The following is a 25,426-nucleotide window of genomic DNA, read 5'->3' as shown; positions in this document are numbered from 1 at the left end:
GCTTCCTGATTCAATTTTTGCTTGTAAGCAGGAATCAGAGGGATAGAGTTGTGGTCGGATTTACCAAATGGGGGGTGAGGGAGCTTTGTATGCGTCTCTGTGTGTGCGTCTCTGTGTGTGGAGTACAGGTGATCTAGATTTTTTTTCTCTCTGGTTGCACATTCAACATGTTGATGCAAATTTGGTAGAACTGATTTAAGTTTCCATGCCTTAAAGTCTCCAGCCACTAGGAGCGCCGCCTCTGAGTGAGTGGTTTCCTGTTTGCTAATTTCCTTATACAGCTGACTGAGTGCGGTCTTAGTGCCAGCATCTGTCTGTGGTGGTAAATAAACAGCCATGAAAGTATAGCTGAAAACTCTCTAGGCAAGTAGTGTGGCCTGTAATTTATCACAATATACTCTACTTCAGGCGTACAAAATCTAAAGACTTCCTTAGATTTCGTGCACCAGCTGTTGTTTACAAATATGCATAGACCGTTCCTCCCCCCCCCCCCCCCCCCCCCCCCTCGTCTCGGTGCAGCGTGTATCCCGCTAGCTGAATATCCATGTCGTCATTCAGCCACGATTCCGTGACACATAGGATATTACAGTTTTTGATGTCCCGTTGGTAGGGTATTCGTGATCATACCTCGTCTAGTTTATTGTCCAATGATTGCACGTTGGCGAGTAGTATTGACGGTAACGACAGCTTTCCCACTCGCCTTTTTCGGGTCCTGACCAGGCATCCGGCTCTTTGTCCTCTGTACCTGCGTCGCTTCCTCTTGCAAATAACGTGGATGTCGGCCCGGCTGGGTGTTTGGAGGATGTCTTGTGCGTCTTGTTTGTTAAAGAAAAAGTCTTTGTCTAATCCGAGGTGAGTGATCTCTGTCCTGATATCCAGAAGCTCTTTTTTGCAGTAAGATACGGTTGCAGAAACATTATGTACAAAATAAGTTACAAATAACGCGAAAAACCCACATAATAGCAATGGTTGGGTGCCCATAAAACTGCTGCCATTTCTTCCGGCGCCATTTTAATTGGTTGTCCTAAGTAAAATTATAAAAACAGTAGTCATGGTAGGAAATGATCAATATCCTCAGTTCTCTGATCATTTGGTACTAATTGCAGTTTACCATTACATGGGCCATTATTATGAGTATACATTATCTGTAATGATAAACAAAACTATCAAAATAACATTTGAAATATTCATTTGTATGTGGAAAACAGAGCTTGACATGGTTAATAATGGACACATACTGTATTCGCTTAAAATAAAATACTTTAAACCAATGATATGACTTATTTTCATGTCAGAGCTGCGTACCTTCATGAGCTCTCAAGATATATTACATGTAAATAAGTTTACATAAATACCTCAAACTTTAGAGAACTTTTAAAAAACATTTGGAGTGGCTCCAGTGTGTGTTTTTCGGGCCTCCTACAGTGGGGACTTGAAAATACGAAGGCAGGGAGTGGGTGTTGTTGTCTCGTGGGAGGGGGAGCCGTTGGTGTAGCGCAGCATGGGGTAGAAGGAACGATCAAAGTTGTTGGACAGGGCACAGCTGTAGTCATCCTCAGACAGAGGCACCAGGCAAGCCAGGAGCATCAGGAAGAGAAGGTGGAGGGGGAAGGCGGCACACAGCATCCTGTAGAAGAAGATAGATGGAGAGAAAGAGGCATTAGTAAGTCTATGGGCGTTGGAGTCAATGCCCATGAAATGTTGGCTGTGGACAGTCACAGACACTGGCATGTTACTCACCAAATAACATATTTATATCACTATTCAAGCCCTGTTCTTATCACTCAGTTTTTTTTGTTCCTACATGTTGAAAAAAGTGTTAAATATGTAAAAGGTGTGAAAGTTGTGAGCGAGCAGATGTTTCGATCGAAACACATACTATCTAAAGCGAGTGGCTCGGACTCCTGCTGCTCCCATTCCAGCTTTCTCCTACACACATACACATCATACTATGCCGTTAGATCACATTCCAGTCAATGTAGCATAGCATAGCATTTAGAATAGGTGAATGACAAACATGCTAAAACATGCTAAATGCATGGTAATCCATGGTCATTACAAAATGTTCACTGTAGAGAATTTACTACAGAATGTTCACTGTAAAAAAAAAACATTGGATTGAACCCAACACTGAACAACCCTAGCAGCAAGCCACTATGGGGGTAATTCCAACACGAGTTAAACACACGTAAATGGAACCTAATTCCATTTTTATGCACTCTTCTCTCTACCGGAATTCTGACCTTCTGCTATTCACTCGCTATTCGTTTGGGGTGGAGATTAAATAAATGAAGGTGTGGTGGAGATGTGTCTACACTCATGGCTTATTCTGACCTTGACTTAAAACCTCTCTGATCTACCCATCCCGGATCCGGGAGCGTAATCATCTCCTCAAACTAATTAGCATAACGCAGCGGACATAAATCTTCCTACAAAATCTTCCTATTCATGAAAATCACAAATTAAATATATTGAGACACAGTTTAGCCTTTTGTTAATCACACTGTCATCTCAGATTTTCAAAATATGCTATACTGCCAACGCTAGACAAGCATTTGTGTAAGTTTATCATGCTATGCAAGGTTTATCATGCTATGCTAGGCTCTGCTGGCAGCAGGCAACATTTTCACGAAAATAAGAAAAGCAATCAAATTAAATCATTTACCTTTGAAGAACTTCGGATGTTTTCACTCAGGAGACTCCCAGTTAGATAGCAAATGTTCCTATAGCTCCCGTTTGTTCATCACGCTTGGCTGAGAAATCGACCGGAAAATTCTGTCACTACAACGCCAAACTTTTTTCCAAATTAGCGCCATAATATCGACAGAAACATGGCAAACGATGTTTAGAATCAATCCTCAAGGTGTTTTTAACATATCTATTCGATAATATATCCGTGGAGACAATTGGTTTCTCATAAGAAGCGATTGGAAAATGGCTACCTCAGTATTTTACGCAAGATTTTCTGCGGGAGACATCATGTGACCACTTGCTAAATGTGGTCCCTTACGGCTATTCTTTAACAGAAATGCGTAAAAAGACGTCACAATGCTGTAGACACCTTGGGGAATACGTAGAAAACGTAAGCTCATTCGTAGCTCATTCACAGCCATATAAGGAGTCATTGGCATGAGGCGGTTTCAAAAAATGCAGCACTTCCTGATTGGATTTTTATCTGGGTTTCGCCTGTAACATCAATTCTGTTGCACTCACAGACAATATCTTTGCAGTTTTGGAAACGTCAGAGTGTTTTCTATCCAAAGCTGTCAATTATATGCATAGTCGAGCATCTTTTCATGACAAAATATCTTGTTTAAAACGGGAATGTTTTTCATCCAAAAATTAAAATACTGCCCCCTAGTCGTAAGAAGTTCCCTCAAAAATCCACCACTCTATTGATAAGAGCTAGGTACTTCAACATATAAAAAGGTAACACATACCTTTTGACCAGTGAAGTTAATTAAATTACTTTGCACTTTATTCTATTTTTTACAATTTGCATCATGTTCAGTTATTAGCCACTATCGGTAGCCAAAAACTCGTTCACGTTTTTGATTGCCTTCTGTCGTGTCTTTGGCTATGCCGGATTAAGTGATATGACATGCTATTCTATAAAATCCGTTCTCCGTAATTAATATTACCTGATTGAGCTAATCATGTAAATGTAATTAACTAGAGAGTCGGGGAACCACAAAATAATATTTATAGAGCCGTTATGTTCCGAATAAACTCTTAAAGACCTAGTAATATTTAACATCAATAGCAGTCAATATTAGTTGTCACCTTAATTCAGTCTCTTCTGAAAGTTGTAAATTCTTGGTTATCTTCACGAACCCTGGCTAACAAGTTGAATCAGCAATACAAAATTGGGTTTAATTATTTATTTAATAATAAATACCTAACCAATCACACAGAATTACATATACAAAGAATGAATCATACCTTGATTACAAATTACGTCATAAAGGAAAACGTCACAAGCGGGCGGAACAGATATGACAGCTGGTTACACAAAAGAAAAGGGGCTGGGTTTGAGTGAAAGAGCAGGAACACTGAGGGACAAAGGGAGAAGTTGTGCTATCGTAAATACAGTATCTTATGCATTCTAAATTACCGCCCATTTGGAAAAGGAAAATGCAATAAATATTTACTCTGAGCTGTGCTTCGGTAGGTTGGTGGTAGATGGAAGGCCGTGTTGTCCTTTGTCCTTTGAAGAATGTCTCTGGTGGTCAATTGGATACGTTGTAGTAACGTCGTTGTGTGATAGACGGGATACTCTGTCTGTTCTTTCCTAGCCTGCGTTTGCAGCTGCTGTTGCTAACTCAACGGCTAGGAGGTATCACTTCTGTAGTGAATAAGAGTTCATACTATTCGCAACCAAAGCTCATGCTGAGTCCTTTTAACTCAGAGGCTGCAGACCTCACGTACTTGGAACAGGAGGTTATATTGTCATCAAGGCTTTATATAGGAAGGGAGAGGAGGGCGTGTTTGAAAAGTTTTATAACCCATGTCCCTTCACAGGGCGGGCCACTGATTGAGCAGAGCCCTAACCTTATGAAAACCCAAATATCTCATTTGGAAGCTAAAATTACATTTCATGTCTTCACCAATAATTTTATATTCAAACATTTAAATTGAACAACAATTCCATGTGACTCCGATAACTACAATGTGCAGACTTTCCACTGTAGAGTTTGTCATCCTATCATTGAGGAGAATGTCTCAGATGACAACCGAACTGACATATTCATTATGTGTCACCGCATATGTTCAATTGGTCGGATTACCAGAATATAGTTAATTTCCCCCCACCTTCTGATGTTCCCATAATCTCTATGTTAACCAATGGGTTTTCAAATTTCACATCAGTAGGGTAGAGAGAGGAAAAAGGGGGGAAGAGGTATTTATGACTGTCATAAACCTACCCCCAGGCCAACGTCATGACACTTCCCTATATCTGTCTGTTTCCTCTGTTTCATCCCTGTGTCAGCATTATTGTCGCTTCCGTTTCCCTTGTCCAGACACTGTCCGTATTGTGTTCCTGTCGTTGGCTATTAAATGTTCACTCCCTGTACCTGGTTCTCGTCTCCAGAGTTGATCCTTATAGGAACTCCTAAATACAGATAGGTCAGAGGTCAATGAGGCCAGTTCAGTCTTATCCATATTTTTTTTATTGGTGTGTCTTAAATTACATCCCATTACCTACATAGTGTGCTATGATTGACCTGGGCCATAGGACGTAGTGCACTATGGGGAATAGAGTGTCATTTGAGATTTGACCTCAGAGTGTGCATTGTATCCTGTTGTTTCCCTTACCTGGCACTGCATAAGTGTGCTCTGCAGTCATTCCTCCCAGCTCTCCAGGCCAGCGTAGGCCTGCGTCCACCTGTGATTAGCTGTCCTCAGGCCCTTCTGCTGCTCCCGTAGATCAGTACTGTCCCCATGCTGAAAGTCCTGCCCACTCAGGTTGATGGAGATCAGAGATTTATAGCCGTTGAACGTCTTCTGCATCTCCTGGACTGAGAAGAGGAACACAGTGTTGGTTGATGGACGATATATCAAATTCTTTTTCAATGATGACTTGTATGTAGAACAAGCATCTTTGAGTATCTTTTTTTTCTTATTTTATTTTTAAAAGGATATCGGAGTTCCAATCTCATGACATATTTGTATTGTTTATTGACAGAGCAGGTGTAAGTACCGAGTGGGATATAGACATAGAGAGATGATATTAAACAGTGGAGACTCATCAGAGGACGAAGGGGAGGACCATCCTACTCAGTAAATTTAATAAAAATACAAAAATAATGAAACACTGTTTTGCTATGAAGGTCCACAGTAGCCTTACAAACCCCCTCTAATGTAGCACCATGGTGTAGCCACAGGACAGCTATTTTCTGTCCTCTGGTATTGACTTCAATACAAAACCGAGGAGGCTCATGGTGCTCACCCACTTCCAAAAACGTACACAGTAATTATAACGACTTCCAGAAGACGTCCTCCAACCTATCAGAGCACTTGCAGTATGAACTGACATGTTATCCATCTAATCAAACGATCAGATAATGAATCTAGTACTGAAAGTATAAGCTACAGCTAGCTAGCACTGCAAAAAGAGAGAAAGACAATAGTTGAACAGTTTTGAACAAATACATTTGTGAAATTAAGGAGAAGCAGCAGAGAGGGAGATCAAGAGAGAGATATATCTCTAGCCTAATCAACAACCTGACTCAGAGAGGAAGGCTTTTAGCTAGCTGGCTAAGGCTATCCAACACTGCAACTCTTCCAAGTCAAGGTAAGCTTTCACTTTTATTCATTTATTGCCACTGGGGCCCGCTTAGCTGCTAAACTGTTTGCTGTACACTACTTCTTGATTATACACATGACTTGGATTATGGGTTTACTAAAGTGTTGGTTCTAGTTTTTAACTATAACGTTAATATCATTAAAACGATGTAGGCTGTGTAGCAGTTAGTGGTAATGGTATGAAGGTTTGGCTTGGAGAGTTTTTGAGCATGGTCACAGACAGCTGTTTTGGTGTGCAATGAAGTCCACAAGCGAAGGGAAAAGGTGAGAGAAGGAGAGCGCGTAGATGGGAGAAGGAATTATACAAGAAGCAAAGTGATGATGCTGTATGTGGCTGCAACGAAAGTAAACTGTGTGTGTGGTTGATCAGGGGTGTATTCATTCCGCCAATTCTCTTGCAAAACATTTCTTAAACGGAGGCAAACGGAACGAAACGAGGAGGGACCGACCTGAATTTGTCCAACAGAAACTCTTGTTTTAGTTGTAAAATTGTTTTACAACTGTTTGAACTAACAATTACACCCCAGATCTGCTAGATGCAGGCAAGTCTGTCACCTTGACTACTCCAATTTATCTCTCGACTTGTGCACCTACATTATAAACTTTAATGTGTAGCTAGGTTGTAGCAACCTCATGATTAGTAAAGGGCAAATTCTAGTATCATGTAGTACCCTAAACCTATTGATGTTACAATGAACTGGCTGAATGGAATATGAATGACAGTCATCCAATATGCTGTAATAGAAATCCCTAATCTTAAAATGGCACCGACTGCCATTGCTACAGAAGGTTAAGGGCACCGACAGTTGGCCTTGCCGGAGCATGTGTTGTCTGGGAGCTTAGACGGCTACACCAGACTAATAAAATCAAATCACTAATATTGGCCTGCTGGTGTTACAGGACTCCTATTATACTTGGCCTCTCGCCTTGTCTCCGGATGTTGCCCTCCATGTCTAGGATGCTGTTGGTCAGGGACAGCCTCTGCAGCCTCTCTATCTCTGGCAACACTAGCTCTGGCAAGACTCCGACATGAATCGTTTACTAATAAAATTAAATCACAAATGTTGGCCTGCTGGTGTTACAGGACTCCTATCATACTTGGCCTCTCACCTTGTCTCCAGATGTTGCCCTCCATGTCTCGGATGCTGGTGGTTGGGGACAGCCTCTGCAGCCTCTCTAGCTCTGGCAACATGTGGCCCAGCCAAGAAGTGATCTCATTGAAGTCATAGTTCAGCTTCTGCAACTGCTGCAGGTCCTGTTTGAAGCACAGCTCGTCACTGAGTGCCTTGGCCTGCAGAAGCTTCCAGTGCTCAATCACACCTGCACAACAACAGGTTAATACAGGTTATTAACCGGTCACAATGGTTAAAAAATATTAATAATAATAATTTCACCTTTATTTATCCAGGTAGGCCAGTTGAGAACAAGTTCTCATTTACAACTGCGACCTGGCCAAGATAAAGTAAAGCAGTGCGACAAAAACAACAACACAGAGTTACACATGGGATAAACGTAAAAAGTTTTGAGAATGACACAAATATTAATTATCACATTCTGCATGATGGCAATTTGCATATACTCCAGAATGTTACAAAGAGTGATCAGATGAATTACAATTAATTGCAAAGTCCCTCTTTGGCTTGCAAATTAACTGAATCCCAAAAAAACATTTCCACTGCATTTCAGACCTGCCACAAAAGGTGATTCAATGATTCTCTCGTTAGTGTTGATGAGGACAAGGCTGGAGATCACTCTGTCATGCTGATTGAGTTCGAATAACAGACTGGAAGATTCAAAAGGAGGGTGGTGCTTTGAATCATTGTTCTTCCTCTGTCAGCCATGGTTACCAGCAAGGTAATATGTGCCGTTATCATTGCTTTGCACAAAAAAGGCTTCACAGGCAAGGATATTGTGGCCAGTAAGATTGCACCTAAATCAACCATTTATCGGATCATCAAGAACTTCAAGGAGAGCGGTTCAATTGTTGTGAAAAGCTGACCACGACTCCATTTTGTTGATCCCTGCCTACAGACAGACACTAAAACAAGAGGCTCCCACGCTGAGGTCTGTCCAACGCTGGTCCGACCAAGCTGACTCCACACTCCAAGACTGCTTCCATCACGTGGACTGGGACATGTTTCGTATTGCGTCAGACAACAACATTGACGAATACGCTGATTCGGTGTGCGAGTTCATTAGAATGTGCGTTGAAGATGTCGTTCCCATAGCAACGATTAAAACATTCCCTAACCAGAAACCGTGGATTGATGGCAGCATTCGCGTGAAACTGAAAGCGCGAACCACTGCTTTTAATGAGGGCAAGGTGTCTGGTAACATGACCGAATACAAACAGTGCAGCTATTCCCTCCGCAAGGCTATCAAACAAGCTAAGCGTCAGTACAGAGACAAAGTAGAATCTCAATTCAACGGCTCAGACACAAGAGGCATGTGGCAGGGTCTACAGTCAATCACGGACTACAGGAAGAAATCCAGCCCAGTCACGGACCAGGATGTCCTGCTCCCAGGCAGACTAAATAACTTTTTTGCCCGCTTTGAGGACAATACAGTGCCACTGACACGGCCTGCAACGAAAACATGCTATCTCTCCTTCACTGCAGCCGAGGTGAGTAAGACATTTAAACGTGTTAACCCTCGCAAGGCTGCAGGCCCAGACGGCATCCCCAGCCGCGCCCTCAGAGCATGCGCAGACCAGCTGGCCGGTGTGTTTACGGACATATTCAATGAATCCCTATACCAGTCTGCTGTTCCCACATGCTTCAAGAGGGCCACCATTGTTCCTGTTCCCAAGAAAGCTAAGGTAACTGAGCTAAACGACTACCGCCCCGTAGCATTTACTTCCGTCATCATGAAGTGCTTTGAGAGACTAGTCAAGGACCATATCACCTCCACCCTACCTGACACCCTAGACCCACTCCAATTTGCTTACCGCCCAAATAGGTCCACAGACGATGCAATCTCAACCACACTGCACACTGCCCTAACCCATCTGGACAAGAGGAATACCTATGTGAGAATGCTGTTCATTGACTACAGCTCAGCATTCAACACCATAGTACCCTCCAAGCTCGTCATCAAGCTCGAGACCCTGGGTCTCGACCCCGCCCTGTGCAACTGGGTACTGGACTTCCTGACGGGCCGCCCCCAGGTGGTGAGGGTAGGCAACAACATCTCCTCCCCGCTGATCCTCAACACTGGGGCCCCACAAGGGTGCGTTCTGAGCCCTCTCCTGTACTCCCTGTTCACCCACGACTGTGTGGCCACGCACGCCTCCAACTCAATCATCAAGTTTGCGGACGACACAACAGTGGTAGGCTTGATTACCAACAACGACGAGACGGCCTACAGGGAGGAGGTGAGGGCCCTCGGAGTGTGGTGTCAGGAAAATAACCTCACACGCAACGTCAACAAAACTAAGGAGATGATTGTGGACTTCAGGAAACAGCAGAGGGAACACCCCCCTATCCACATCGATGGAACAGTAGTGGAGAGGGTAGCAAGTTTTAAGTTCCTTGGCATACACATCACAGACAAACTGAATTGGTCCACTCACACAGACAGCATTGTGAAGAAGGTGCAGCAGCGCCTCTTCAACCTCAGGAGGCTGAAGAAATTCGGCTTGTCACCAAAAGCACTCATAAACTTCTCCAGATGCACAATCGAGAGCATCCTGGCGGGCTGTATCACCGCCTGGTACGGCAACTGCTCCGCCCATAACCGTAAGGCTCTCCAGAGGGTAGTGAGGTCTGCACAACGCATCACCGGGGGCAAACTACCTGCCCTCCAGGACACCTACACCACCCGATGTCACAGGAAGGCCATAAAGATCATCAAGGACATCAACCACCCGAGCCACTGCCTGTTCACCCCGCTATCATCCAGAAGGCGAGGTCAGTACAGGTGCATCAAAGCTGGGACCGAGAGACTGAAAAACAGCTTCTATCTCAAGGCCATCAGACTGTTAAACAGCCACCACTAACATTGAGTGGCTGCTGCCAACACACTGACACTGACTCAACTCCAGCCACTTTAATAATGGGAATTGATGGGAAATTATGTCAATATATCACTAGCCACTTTAAACAATGCTACCTTATATAATGTTACTTACCCTACATTATTCATCTCATATGCATACGTATATACTGTACTCTATATCATCGACTGTATCCTTATGTAATACATGTATCACTAGCCACTTTAACTATGCCACTTTGTTTACATACTCATCTCATATGTATATACTGTACTCGATACCATCTACTGTATCTTGACTATGCTGCTCTGTACCATCACTCATTCATATATCCTTATGTACATATTCTTTATCCCCTCACACTGTGTACAAGACAGTAGTTTTGGAATTGTTAGTTAGATTACTTGTTGGTTATTACTGCATTGTCGGAACTAGAAGCACAAGCATTTCGCTACACTTGCATTAACATCTGATAACCATGTGTATGTGACAAATACAATTTGATTTGATTTGATTTGATTCAGGGCGCCCAAGAAAGTCCAGCAAGAGCCAGGACCGTCTCCTAAAGTTAATTCAGCTGCGGGATCGGGGCACCACCAGTACAGACCTTGCTCAGGAATGGCAGCAGGCAGGTGTGAGTGTATCTGCAAGACTTTTGGAGGATGGCCTGGTGTCGAGAAGGGCAGCAAAGAAGCCACTTCTCTCCAGGAAAAACATCAAGGACAGATTGATACTCTGCAAAATGTACAGGGATTGGACTGCTGAGGACTGGGGTAAAGTCATTTTCTCTGATGAATCCCGTTTCCGATTGTTTGGGGCATCCGGAAAGAAGCTTATCCGGAAAAGACAAGGTGAGCGCTACCATCAGTCCATCAGTACCATCATGCCAACAGGAAAGCATCCTGAGACCATTCATGTGTGGGGTTGCTTCTCAGCCAAGGGAGTGGGCTCACTGACAATTTTGCCTAAGAACACAGCCATGAATAAAGAATGGTACCAACACATCCTCCGAGAGCAACTTCTCCCAACCATCCAGGAACAGTTTGGTGACGAACAATGCCTTTTTCAGCATGATGGAGCACCTTGCCATAAGGCAAAAGTGATAACTAAGTGGCTCGGGGGAAAACACATCGATATTTTGGGTCCATGGCCAGGAAACTCCCCAGACCTTAATCCCATTGAGAACTTGTAGGAAATCTTCAAGAGGCGGGTGGACAAACAAAAATCCACAAATTCTGACAAACTCCAAGCATTGATTATGCAAGAATAGGCTGCCATCAGTCAGGATGTGGCCCAGAAGGTAATTGACAGGATGCCAGGACGGATTGCAGAGGTCTTGAAAAAGAAGGGTCAACAGTGCAAATATTGACTCTTTGCATCAACTTCATGTAATTGTCAATAAAAGCCTTTGACACTTATGAAATGCTTGTAATTACACTTCAGTATTCCATAGTAACATCTGACATCTGAAATTAATATTTGTGTCATTCTCAAAACGTTTGGCCACAACTGTAGTAAGATTAGGGAGGTAAGGCAATACATAGGCCACAGTAGAGAAATAATTACAATTTAGCACTAAAACTGTAGTGATAGATGTGCAGATGATGTGCAAGTAGAGATACTGAGGTGCAAAAGAGTAAAAAAAAAATTACACTATGAGAATGAGGTAATTGGGAGGGCTATTTACAGATGGGCTGTGTACAGGTGCAGTGATTGGTAAGCTGCTCTTACAGCTGATGCTTAGAGTTAGTGAGGGAGATATAAGTCTTCAGCTTCAGTGAATTTTGCAATTTGTTCCAGTCATTGGCAGCAGAAAACTGGAAGGAAAGGCGGCCAAAGTAGAAATTGGCTCTGAGGGTGACCAGTGAAATATACCTGCTGGAGCGCGTTCTACGGGTGGGTGTTGCAATGGTGGCCAGTGAGCTGAGATAAGGTGGGGATTTACCTAACAGAGACTTGTAGATGGCCTGGAGCCAGTGGGTTTGGCGACGGATATGTAGCGATGGCCAGCCAACGAGAGCATACAGGTCACAGTGGTGGGTTGTATATGGGGCATTAGTGACAAAATGGATGGCACTGTGATAGACTACTCAGAAAATTGGATGTAGAGTGTTGGAGGCTATTTTGTAAATTACATTGCAGAAGTCAAGGATTGGTAGGATAATCGGTTTTACGAGGGTATGTTTGGCAGCGTGAGTGAAGGAAGCTTTGTTTTGCGAAATAGGAAGACGATTCCAGATTTAATTTTGGATTGGAGATGCTTAATGTGAGTCTGGCAGGAGAGTTTACAGTCTAACCAGACACCTAGGTATTTGTAGTTGTCCACATATTCTAAGTCAGAACCGTCCAGAGTAGTGATGCTAGTCGGGCGGGCAGGTGCAGGCAGCGATCGGTTGAAAAGCATGCATTTAGTTTTACTAGCATTTAAGAGCAGTTGGAGGCCACAGAAGGAGTGTTGTATGGCATTAAAGCTCGTTTGGAGGTTAGTTAACACAGTGTCCAAAGAAGGTCCAGATGTGTACAGAATGGTGTGCTCTGCATAGCAGCAAGTGCGACATCATTGATATACACAGAGAAAAGAGTCGGCCCAAGAATTGAACCCTGTGGCACCCCATAGAGACTGCCAGAGGTCCGGACAACAGGCCCTCCGATTTGATACATTGAACTCTGAGACGTAGTTGGTGAACCAGGCAAGGCAGTCATTTTAGAAACCAAGGCTATTGAGTCTGCTGATAAGAATGCAGTGATTGACAGAGTCAAAAGCCTTGGCCAGGTCAATGAAGATGGCTGCACAGTACTGTCTCTTATCGATGGCGGTTATGATATCGTTTAGGACCTTGAGTATGGCTGAGGTGCACCCATGACCAGCTCGGAAACCAGATTGCATAGCGGAGAAGGTACGGTGGGATTCGAAATGGTCGGTGATCTGTTTGTTAACATGGCTTTCGATGACTTTAGAAAGGCAGGGCAGGATTGATATAGGTCTATAACAGTTTGGGTCTAGAGTGTCTCCCCCTTTGAAGAGGGGGATGACCGAGGCAGCTTTCCAATCTTCAGGGATCTCAGACAATACAAAAGAGAGATTAAACAGGCTAGTAATAGGGGTTGCAACAATTGCGTCAGATAATTTTAGAAAGTGAGGGTCCAGATTGTCTAGCCCAGGTGATTAGTAGGGGTCCAGATTTTGCTGGGTTTTCAGAACATCAGCAATTTGGATTTGGGTGAAGGAGAAGTGGGGGGGGGGGGCTTGGGCAGGTTGCTGCGGGGGGTGCTGTTGGCCTGTGTAGGGGTAGCAGGTGGAAAGCATGGCCAGCCGTTGAAAAATGCTTATTGAAATTCTTGATTATCGTAGATTTATCGGAGGGGACAGTGTTTCCTAGCCTCAGTACAGTGGGCAGCTGGGAGGAGGTGCTCTTATTCTCCATGGACTTTAGTGTCCCAGAACATTTTGGAATTAGTGCTACAGGATGCAAATTTCTGTTTGAAAAAGCTTGCCTTTGCTTTCCTAACTGACTGTGTATATTGGTTCCTGACTTCCCTGAAAAGTTGTACAGTGCCTTGCGAAAGTATTCGGCCCCCTTGAACTTTGCGACCTTTTGCCACATGTCAGGCTTCAAACATAAAGATATAAAACTGTATTTTTTTGTGAAGAATCAACAACAAGTGGTACACAATCATGAAGTAGAAGGACATTTATTGGATATTTCAAACTTTTTTAACAAATCAAAAACTGAAAAATTGGGCGTGCAAAATTATTCAGCCCCCTTAAGTTAATACTTTGTAGCGCCACCTTTTGCTGCGATTACAGCTGTAAGTCGCTTGGGGTATGTCTCTATCAGTTTTGCACATCGAGAGACTGAAATATTTTCCCATTCCTCCTTGCAAAACAGCTCGAGCTCAGTGAGGTTGGATGGAGAGCATTTGTGAACAGCAGTTTTCAGTTCTTTCCACAGATTCTCGATTGGATTCAGGTCTGGACTTTGACTTGGCCATTCTAACACCTGGATATGTTTATTTTTGAACCATTCCATTGTAGATTTTGCTTTATGTTTTGGATCATTGTCTTGTTGGAAGACAAATCTCCGTCCCAGTCTCAGGTCTTTTGCAGACTCCATCAGGTTTTCTTCCAGAATGGTCCTGTATTTGGCTCCATCCATCTTCCCATCAATTTTAACCATCTTCCCTGTCCCTGCTGAAGAAAAGCAGGCCAAAACCATGATGCTGCCACCACCATGTTTGACAGTGGGGATGGTGTGTTCAGGGTGATGAGCTGTGTTGCTTTTACGCCAAACATAACGTTTTGCATTGTTGTCAAAAATTTCAATTTTGGTTTCATCTGACCAGAGCACCTTCTTCCACATGTTTGGTGTGTCTCCCAGGTGGCTTGTGGCAAACTTTAAATGACACTTTTTATGGATATCTTTAAGAAATGGCTTTCTTCTTGCCACTCTTCCATAAAGGCCAGATTTGTGCAATATACGACTGATTGTTGTCCTATGGACAGAGTCTCCCACCTCAGCTGTAGATCTCTGCAGAGAGAGTCTGGAGAGAGTTTGCTGCACTGAAAGTAAAGGGGCTGAATAATTTTGCACGCCCAATTTTTCAGTTTTTGATTTGTTAAAAAAGTTTGAAATATCCAATAAATGTAGTTCCACTTCATGATTGTGTCCCACTTGTTGTTGATTCTTCACAAAAAAATACAGTTTTATATCTTTATGTTTGAAGCCTGAAATGTGGCAAAAGGTCGCAAAGTTCAGGGTGGCCGAATACTTTCGCAAGGCACTGTATATCGCAGGGACTATTTGATGGTAGTGCAGTCTGCCACAGGATGTTTTTGTGCTGGTCAAGGGCAGTCAAGTCAGGAGTGAATCTGGGGCTATATCTGTTCTTAGTTCTACATTTTTTTGAAAGGGGCATGCTTATTTAACATGGTGAGGAAAGCACTTTTAAAGAACAACCAGGCATCCTCTACTGACGGGGATGAGGTCAATATCCTTCCAGAATACCTGGGCCAGGTCGATTAGAAAGGCATGCTTGCAGAAGTGTTTTAGGGAGCGTTTGACAGTGAAGAGGGGGGGTTGTTTGACCGCGAATCCATAGCGGATGCGGGCAATGAGGCACGGATCACTGAGATCCTGATTGAAAACAGCAGAAGTGTATTTGGAGGGCAAGTTGGTCAGGATAATATCTATGAGGGTGCCCATGTTTATGGATTTAGGGTTGGTTCCTTGATCATTTGTGAGATTGAGGGCATCTATATTAGATTGTAGGACTGCCGGGGTGTTAAGCATATCCCAGTTTAGATCACTTAACAGAATGAACTCTGAAGATAGATGGGGGGCAATCAATTCAAATATGGTGTCCAGGGCACAGCTGGGAGTTGAGGTTCTATAACAGGCGGAAACAGTGAGAGACTTATTTCTGGAGAGATTGGTGTCTATAGTCAAACCGTGTGTTTAGACAAATGAGAGTGATGGGTTCTGACTTCTAAACTTGAAAATATGAAATATCCTTATTCATGTCATTGAGGGAGAGAGGGGAATGTAGAACGTCAGAATATGTTATTGTTAGAAATCAGGGATCCAATGAGAAGGAGAAGGGCCACAGTCTGCTACAAGTCAACAGGACAGCTGTGAGTTGGTGAGAAATTTGGGCCGAGGTCAGGTCAGATGAAGTGAGGAAGAACAGATATCACTAAAGTTCTGTCTAGCAACATAGGTGTATTGGCTGTTCAGATGTGGCGGCAGAGTAGCCTAGTGGTTAGAGCGTTGGACCGGTAACCGAAAGGTTGCAAGCCGTAAGGTGTGTATGGATAAATTGTTATGCTTCTGTACTAGTACAGTAGGTTGAAAGAAGTAGTCCATGGAGAAGGACAACAGGAGGGAATGTGGATGGTGATAAGAAGGTTGCCTATAAGTTCTGGAGAGAAGCTACATTCATGGTTTAAAAAAAGCAAAAAGAGATTCAAATGTGCGAATATGTTGAGAGTATAAGCAGGAGCAATAAGGAGAGAGGTTGGTTTATGCCCTATCAGGGCAGGGACCCATGACAGACTATGTGGAAATAGGAAGACAGCTGTGAATAATTTTGGTAATGTGTGTTATCAACAACAATGATATTTGAGGCGTAACACTGGAATAAGACATTAGGACACCCATATTATCCTGTAATAAATTGGCAGACACTTTAGTTTAGGTTGTGATATCAGGTCCCGTGACCAAATTACTAGGCACCTATACCATAAGTACTCTCCAGGAAATGGATATCACTACCTGAAAAATAGTTACAATTGACGTGTATTAGAGCCAGTTGCACTTAGTTTGAAGATTTAATGTGTAGTGGCAGGTGTTCTCCATCTTTTGCTATCATACTCTAATTCCAATCATTTCAAAACTTGATTCTCCAGAAAATGGAGAGCAACACTTCTGCAGCTCCACTACACAATACATTTTTAAAATAGCAGCGGTCGACAGGATTCCCAACACAGACTGACGAGCTCAAATAAACATTTTGATTAAAAAAATATGCTTTACATTCAAACGGCTCTCCTGTGAAGTCGTGACTAGCGACACACGTCTAGTTTCCTGAATCGGGTCACAAATGTACTGGGTATGTGAGTACATTGATGGAATTTGTACATCTTCTTTGATTGCAGGTTTGAAACCTGTTATCAAAACCGCAACTGCGGGGGGAGTGGTTGAAAAAGTGCAGGATGCTTTGAAAGTGGAATCTAACTTTGCTCACTCCGCAGTCGTGCGAGGGATTAATACAGCCACTGTGAAAGTCACTAACAGTAGTTTCAATGACCAAGGTAAGACAAAGAAACAGGAAGGGAAACGTAGTGGAAAAGCATCATAGCATAGAGCAATAGATCCCGGTGTTAGATGTGGGGCCATTGGTCATTGGAAGAATGAGTGCAGAGTGGTAATGGAGCCTACTGCACCCGCTGCATTCAGGGGGGAATGCTGCGATGCGAGCCTTTGCATTTTTTAAAATAAAAGAACCAGCAGCGAGCACTCTTGAAAGCAGCGTGGCAGGAAACTCTCACATAGCTGTATATGGCCTTGGTTCGATCGACAGTGGTTCATAGAGATGACAGTTTATATGTGAAGGGAGACATAGGAGGCCACGTTTCACACAACTTTCTAATAGATGCATGGGATCAAATATCGCTGATTCCTTATGATGAGAAATATGCTACATTTACGACAGGGGAAAGTGTTACATTCAGCAAGGTAACAGGGGCAGCATTGAAAGCAATACGATTACTACTCCTTGCAAACTCAGTAAACCTTGGGGGTTTTAATCTTGTGAGACATTTTATTTTGTCTTATTCTGAAAAATATTTATAGAATTGACACGAGAAATTAGAGTTGGGGTTACCAAACCTAAAATGCTCTTTTAAATGTTTGTTCATGAAGTGAATTGTGGTGCGGTGAATATGGAAAATCATGGGGAAAAGAGAGACCAGTCCTATACAGGAGTAAATTGTTAGACTCGGTGGTGAGATAAATGTTGTCGTGTCTACATGCTAAATAAAGGGTACATAAACGTTGGGGTGGATTAAAACAAACAATTAATGATTGGAGGGAGGGAGGACAGTGGACTTATCATTATCATGTTTGGTTTGTTATTAAAACTTTTGGGTTGCTGTTTAAGATGTAGCATAGTGAATCCTAACGAAAGGTACACTTTATCTTCCAGGAGAGGAGGGGGTGTCATTATCTCTCTGAAATGTTTGAAATGTTTCCCGAGACAGTTGTCTTGGGAGAGCAGTTAGTGAAATTCCGCAGTTTTATAAGTATTGTTGGGTTCTGAGAATATGAAATATACTTATGTCACTGAGGTGAGAGGGTAATGTATAACATTCAGAGTGGGGAGAACAAGTATTTGATACACTGCCGATTTTGCAGGTTTTCCTACTTACAAAGCATGTAGAAGTCTAATTTTTATCATAGGTGCACTTCAACTGTGAGAGACGGAATCTTAAACAAAAATCCTGAAAATCAAATTGTATGATTTTTAAGTAATTAATTTGCATTTTATTGCATGACATAAGTATATGATCACCTACCAACCAGTAAGAATTCCGTCTCTCACAGACCTGTTAGTTTTTTATTTAAGAAGCCCTGTTCTCCACTCATTACCTGTATTAACTGCACTTGTTTGAACTCGTTACCTGTATAAAAGACACCTATCCACACACTCAATCAAACAGACTCCAACCTCTCCACAATGGCCAAGACCAGAGAGCTGTGTAAGGACATCAGGGTTAAAATTGTAGACCTGCACAAGGCTGGGATGGGCTACAGGACAATAGGCAAGCAGCTTGGTGAGAAGGCAACAACTGTTGCAACAACTGCGCAATTATTAGAAAATGGAAGAAGTTCAAGATGACGGTCAATCACCCTCGGTCTGGGGCTCCATGCAAGATCTCACCTCGTGGGGCATCAATGTTCATGACGAAGGTGAGGGATCAGCCCAGAACTACACGGAACTACACGCCAGGACCTGGTCAATGACCTGAAGAGAGCTGGGACCACAGTCTCAAAGAAAACCATTAGTGACCATCTGGATGATCCAGAGGAGGAATGGGAGAAGGTCATGTGGTCTGATGAGACAAAAATAGAGCTTTTTGGTCTAAACTCCACTCGCCGTGTTTGGAGGAAGAAGAAGGATGAGTACAACCCCAAGAACACCGTCCCAACCGTGAAGCATGGAGGTGGAAACATCATTCTTTGGGGATGCTTTTCTGCAAAGGGGACAGGACGACTGCACCGTATTGAGGGGAGGATGGATGGGGCCATGTATTGCGAGATCTTGGCCAACAAACTCCTTCCCTCAGTAAGAGCATTGAAGATGGGTCGTGGCTGGGTCTTCCAGCATGACAACGACCCGAAACACACAGCCAGGGCAACTAAGGAGTGGCTCCGTAAGAAGCATCTCAAGGTCCTGGAGTGGCCTAGCCAGTCTCCAGATCTGAACCCAATAGAACATCTTTGGAGGGAGCTGAACGTCCCTATTCCCCAGCGACAGCCCCGAAACCTGAAGGATCTGGAGAAGGTCTGTATGGAAGAGTGGGCCAAAATCCCTGCTGCAGTGTGTGCAAACCTGGTCAAGAACTACAGGAAACATATGATCTCTGTAATTGTAAACAAAGGTTTCTGTACCAAATATTAAGTTCTACTTTTCTGATGTATTAAATACTTATGTCATGCAATAAAATGCAAATTAATTACTTAAAAATAATACAATGTGATTTTCGTTTTCTCTCACAGTTGAATTGTACCTATGATAGAAATTACAGACCTCTACATGCTTTGTAAGTAGGAAAACCTGCAAAATCGGCAGTGTATCAAATACTTGTTCTCCCCACTGTACATTAGGTCAGGATGTGTTATTGTTAGCCATCAGGGATCCTTTGGGAGGGGTCCTCTGGGAGGAAAAGAGACACAGTCTGGTACCAGGCATCATGACAGTTGTGAGTTGGGGAGGAGTGAGCACTTTGTGGTAGAGGTCAGGTCAGATGAAGTGAGGAAGAACAGATATCACTACACATAAAGTCCTGAGCAGGATAGTTCCTGTGGAGCGTAAAATTCAGAGAGAGGGGAAGTCCTGAACAGGGTAGCCCTGTGGAGGGTAAAAACCTAGTGTAACGGTATATTGGCCAGACCCGTAAGAAGGGTGAATGTTCCAGCCACAATGGCCGTGAAGCCAGAGGTGTGTGTGGGTGTACGAATGTTTGGACAACCATAGTCTGTAGTAACAATAGCAGGAAAGAGAGAAGGTGGTTCAAGGACAAAGAGTGACCAAATTCCTAATAGGCTTAACGCCGTTGGGGGGTGACGCCTAGTCAATAATAACTGAGAAGGCTTCTAGAGGCCAGGCTACTCCCGGGAAGGGATGAGTAAAAAAGGAAAATGCATATGACCAACACCAAGAACCAAATAAATGGTGGGGATAATTAGCCAAATTGGACAAAATTGGTACACATTTTCCGGTAGATAGAAAGTTCAAAACCAGCCAAGAATGTATGGATGCAATCGTAATGTGGAACACTGAGATCAGAGAACGGTCCAAACCACAATACACAGGCATCCTAATCACAGCATTTTATCAGCAGCAGATGAAACTAGAAAAAGAGAAAAATAGAGATCTGTGAGGTAAAATGGAGCAGGCAGTAGACAAGAATGAGGCATGCGCATAAATTAGATGAACAGAAACAGGAACTGGCTAATGTGCTAGAAAAGAGTCAAAACCTAAATCAAGAGTTTTTTTTTTAAAATTTTTTTTTTTACCTTTATTTAACCAGGCAAGTCAGTTAAGAACAAATTCTTATTTTCAATGACGGCCTGGGAACAGTGGGTTAACTGCCTGTTCAGGGGCAGAACGACAGATTTGTACCTTGTCAGCTCGGGGGTTTGAACTCGCAGCCTTCCGGTTACTAGTCCAACGCTCTAACCACTAGGCTAGGCAAAACCAAATTAAAACAACTCAGAGTTAACCTCTCTATGGTAGGGGGCAGCATTCGGAATTTTGGATGAAAATCATGCCCAACTTAAACGGCATGCTACTCGGCCCAGAAGATATGATATGCATATACCTGGTAGATTTGGATAGAAGACACTCTGAAGTTTTCCAAACTGTTAAAATAGTGTCTGTGAGTATAACAGAACTGATTTGGCAGGCGAAAACCTGAGAAAAATCAATTCAGGGAGTTTTTTGGGAGGTTTTGTAGTTCAATGCCATTACAGTATCCATTGACTTAGGACTCCATTTGCAGTTCCTATGCCTTCCACTAGATGTCAAGTCTTTAGAAATTGTTTATTAACCTCTGGGGCTAGGGGGCAGAATTTTCACTTTTGGATAAATAGCTTGCCCAATTTCAACTTCCTGCTACTCATGCCAAGAATATAAGAATACACTCACTGTTTGAATCATGTCTGAGTATAACAGAACTTATGTAGCAGGCAAAACCCCGAGGACTAACTGTTCAGAATTATTTTTTTTGCCTCTGTTCCCTGAGTTGTCATTGCCAAGGGATATCAAATCAAATCAAATGTATTTGTCACATACACATGGTTAGCAGATGTTAATGCGAGTGTAGCGAAATGCTTGTGCTTCTAGTTCCGACAATGCAGTAATAATCAACGAGTAATCTAACCTAACAATTCCAAAACTACTACCTTATACACACAAGTGTAAAGGGATAAATACTATGTACATAAAGATATGAATGAGTGATGGTACAGAACGGCATAGGCAAGATGCAGTAGATGGTATCGAGTATGTAAACAGGTTCCTAGTTATTAGGAACCTGTTTTCAGTTCCTACCGCTTCCACCAGTCGTTGGAATTTGGTTGAGGTTATTCCTTTGTGCAATGAAGAAGTAGGCCAACCCTAGAACTGGGTACACTGTTGAGAGTTGCGCAAGACGTGAAAAGTATCGCTGGTTTGTTTTTATTCCTGTATTGAACACAGAAAGACCAGTCTACAATTTGATCGATTATTAACATTTAAAAATACCTAAAGTTGTATTACAAAAGTAGTTTGAAATATTTTGGCAAAGTTTATAGGCAACTTTTTAAATAATTTGTAGTGACGTTACGTTTTTTGTAAGCTGTTTTTTTTCTTGATTAAACGTGCTTTATAAATGTAAATGGACTTAATCAATTAACGTCCATGGTTGGATGATGTCCTTTGCTTTATGGGAATATTCAGTACTGCCAGTAGGCAGAAGATGTTACTGTATCATCATCCTACACAGAGCCAGAGATGCGCTGAGTTTAGAAAACCTGTCTTGAGATTTATAATTCTTTAGGAGTGTGATGTCAAGGAAGGGAGGAGGGTGCTTAGATGACTGAGATCAGGTGGAGACCTACACTCCTAGTAAAAAGGTGGTATCTAGAACCAAAAAGGGTTCTCTGGCTTTCCCAATAGAATAACCTTTTGAATAACCCTTTTTGGTTTTAGGTAGAACCCTTTTGGTTCCAGGTAGAACTCTTGAATTCCATGTAGAACCCTTTCCACAGAGGGTTCTACATGGAGCCCAAAATAGTTCTACCTGGAACCAAAAAGGGTCCTCCTATGGGGACAGCCGAAAAACCCTTTGAAGCCCTTTTTTCTAAGAGTGTACTCATCCTCCCTTCCTGCTATTCTAATCTAACTATAATTGGTTGGAGGTTGAGGTTAATCTCCTAAAGTACTTGAGTTACTCTGCTTCAATCCCCAGTATCCTGAGGGCTTTGGGAAATGGTAATTTAATGATGAGTGAAGTGCTTACTCACCCAAATAAACTCAGTCCTCTTCTCGCTCTACCCCTGCTCTCATCTCCCCTACTGTGACCTTCACACATCAGACCAGACGTGAATTATTCCTCTGTCTCCATGGGCTCCACACAACAAACACATTAGAGCTACAGTAAGTGCTCTGTGAAAGTGTGATAGCAGAAAAAAACATCTAAATTATAACAGACTTGCACTGAACTGAATAGTACAAGTTAACGCTCCAGGGCAAGGTTCTCACCTGTAAGAACAGTTCCTGAGGTCAATCAGCTAAATGAGTCTAATCTACAGGTATGAGGGTTTTCTCCCCTCTTCCATGTGGATTGCTATGAACAAAGGAGCAGTCTCAATCCCTAATCAGGCTAATGGTCTGTAGTTGATTGGTGACTGGGCTGATGGGTGAGATAGAGTAGACAGGCCTAAGGGGGATCAGACAGGAGCCTGACTCTCTGGCAGGAACTAGAGACATGGTGGATACTAAGGCCTTAAATGGCTCCTGAATGACATGAGATGCTGGGATAAATAGCTGGGAGTTCCTCCCTGGGATCCATTATCAGGTGATTCTGCTGTCAGAGACATCACAGCTACTGGAGTTACTGTAGCTCCTGATTCAGAGGTTCAGTAGTGGCAGTTTTCTCCAGTGGACAACCACTGCAGTGAGACCAGTTGTGAGCCCAGATGACCCAGAGGAGAGGTACTCAGTGGTGAGTTATAACACTTTAGTTAGATCAGTACTCTGTATGAAGTTAGGGTCGGGAATCACTGAGATCTCTGGAATATTTCATGTTTTAGTTGTTGTTTTTAGTTTCATCAACAATCTGTTTTCTTAATTTGATTGTTTTCATTACAAATGCCAACAATATAGTCTAAAAATACTAATGACATTAACTTGCCATACTCTAACTATTTGAAGACTTTGCTAAAAGTGAGATAGAGAAAGAGCGTAATATGTTAGGCATTAGAGATAACCATGTGATGTGTGGTGTCTGTGTGGAGGTGGTGTGCTGTGCTGCTGTGCTGTACAGGGCTGTGGTCATGGCTTCACCCAGAGACACTGAGCCAGGCTTCAGCCGTCAACCTGCGCCGCTTCATTGGCTGTGCCGTCCGGGAGTTCACCTTCCTGGCCAGGAAACCAGGCTGTGGAGGGCTGCACATCACCACTGACGCATGCTGGGGACGCTGTGAGACCTGGGAGGTGAGGGCAGAGAGAGGGAGAGAGTGTTAGAAATCAGTAGATGTCAACAAAATCAATCAATTGGAAAATATAACAGTAACTAAACTATGACGATTATTGAAGAAAAATGCATCACTGTAGCATGGCTAAAAGCTAAATCTACCCCTGACATAATAACATAATAAGTCAGTAATACAGTACTTTATTATAAAGTCATAATTGTGGAACTTGTTGAAATAAATGAACAGATGTTAATGTAAATTAACCCTGTTCTGTGTGTCTTTTCAGAAGCCTGTCCTGGACCCTCCCTACATAGAGTCATACCAGCGTGTGTGTACCTACAACGAGACCCGCCTGGTGACGGTGCGGCTGCCGAACTGCTCAGCCAACGTGGACCCCATGTACACCTACCCTGTAGCCCTGAGGTGTGATTGTGGAGTGTGCCTGACCAGTACCACTGAGTGCATCACCTCTGTCTGACTGCAGCACCATCACTGGCACTGGACAGGGAGAGCAGCAGCACTGGATGTTTACTCTATGGAGAGAATGGAAATCCCCTTTCTATTTCAAGTCATTATACAGCTTGGAATAACTTTAAACATAAATAAATAATGTCATCTGAATCTGAATACTTTATTTAAATTAGATATAGATCACTCAGCCCTCTTCAGTAAAAAAGAAGATGAGAAGAAAGAATAGTCAAGACATTCAGAGCATAGTGGTTGATGATGAACTTAAAATCATTCATAAAGAGCATATAAACGTGTTTTTCTAAGCGTTATGAATATGCATGACAAGGAGTATTATATAATATCTGCCTACTCAACTAAGGTGCTTCAGGGCTGTTTGAGCTCTCATGCTTCAGGCAACTTCACTGTGGGGGTGGGGTTAGGGAGACTGTGGAGCACTCCCTAGACACTGTCACACACACTCGCATACTTTGTCACACGGATGCAAAGACGCACGCACACAAACGCACAGACACATACACGGGCACACACCTACTCCCTATGGTTTCAGTGGTGTCATACTCCCTTATGGTTCATCACAAAATATTCAAGCCTGGGAACATAAACACTCATCCCCCTGTGATTCATGCTTTTGGAGGTTTCATGTTGTGGCACCAGGATCATTCAAAATGTCACATTCAGGGGTCAACAGAGTTCCACCATCTTAGGATGGGAGACGTTACGGAGAGGGAATGTAGAGATATCTGTTAAATATGGAAAAGCAACCAACTGTTCTTCCATCTTCAGTTCCTGTTTGACTACTCCTGACATCAGTAAAACCGGACAGTTGCCTTACTTAAAAAATACATAGTGCAAACACGTTCGACCTAGTACACCTAACTTGGAGCAGTGACCAGACCTGGGCCTCTGTGCACTGTCAGCTGGCCCGGTCTCCTGAGTCTCCCTCTCAAACACATTGACCATCTACAACGCTGCCACTGTCAAAGAAAGAGGCGAGGTAAGAAGACTTACAATAGTTGTGTGTCTCAAGAGAGTACAGTTTTGTGGCCCTGTCAAGAGCTGCTGTAACAGCCCCTGTTGTTGTAATTGTTTGTGACATTTCCGCCACTTCCTCCTTGGGCTGGGGGGAGGGGGGGGGGGGGGCTCCTGGCATGAGGACTGAGGACTGAGGGGGACACTGCAACATCCTAATGGAAAA

At 43.1% G+C, this 25,426-nt stretch overlaps 1 protein-coding gene across 1 annotated transcript; it reads left to right on the top strand.

Annotated features, from left to right (window-relative positions):
* The first annotated feature begins 23,094 nt into the window (after window positions 1-23,094).
* gphb5 (glycoprotein hormone subunit beta 5) lies at window positions 23,095-24,381 on the top strand. The gene is made up of 3 exons (XM_021583108.3): window positions 23,095-23,288; window positions 23,581-23,779; window positions 24,047-24,381. The coding sequence occupies exons 1-3, from the start codon at window positions 23,263-23,265 to the stop codon at window positions 24,236-24,238; spliced, it is 417 nt and encodes a 138-aa protein (XP_021438783.3). The 5' UTR covers window positions 23,095-23,262; the 3' UTR covers window positions 24,239-24,381.
* Window positions 24,382-25,426: the final 1,045 nt, after the last annotated feature.

Source organism: Oncorhynchus mykiss, chromosome 25 (genome assembly GCF_057628025.1).
Source record: "Oncorhynchus mykiss isolate SJ-2025 chromosome 25, ASM5762802v1, whole genome shotgun sequence".
Lineage (NCBI taxonomy): Eukaryota > Metazoa > Chordata > Actinopteri > Salmoniformes > Salmonidae > Oncorhynchus > Oncorhynchus mykiss.
Note: the sequence above shows the minus strand (reverse complement) of the source record. Positions and strands in the feature narration are given on the sequence as shown.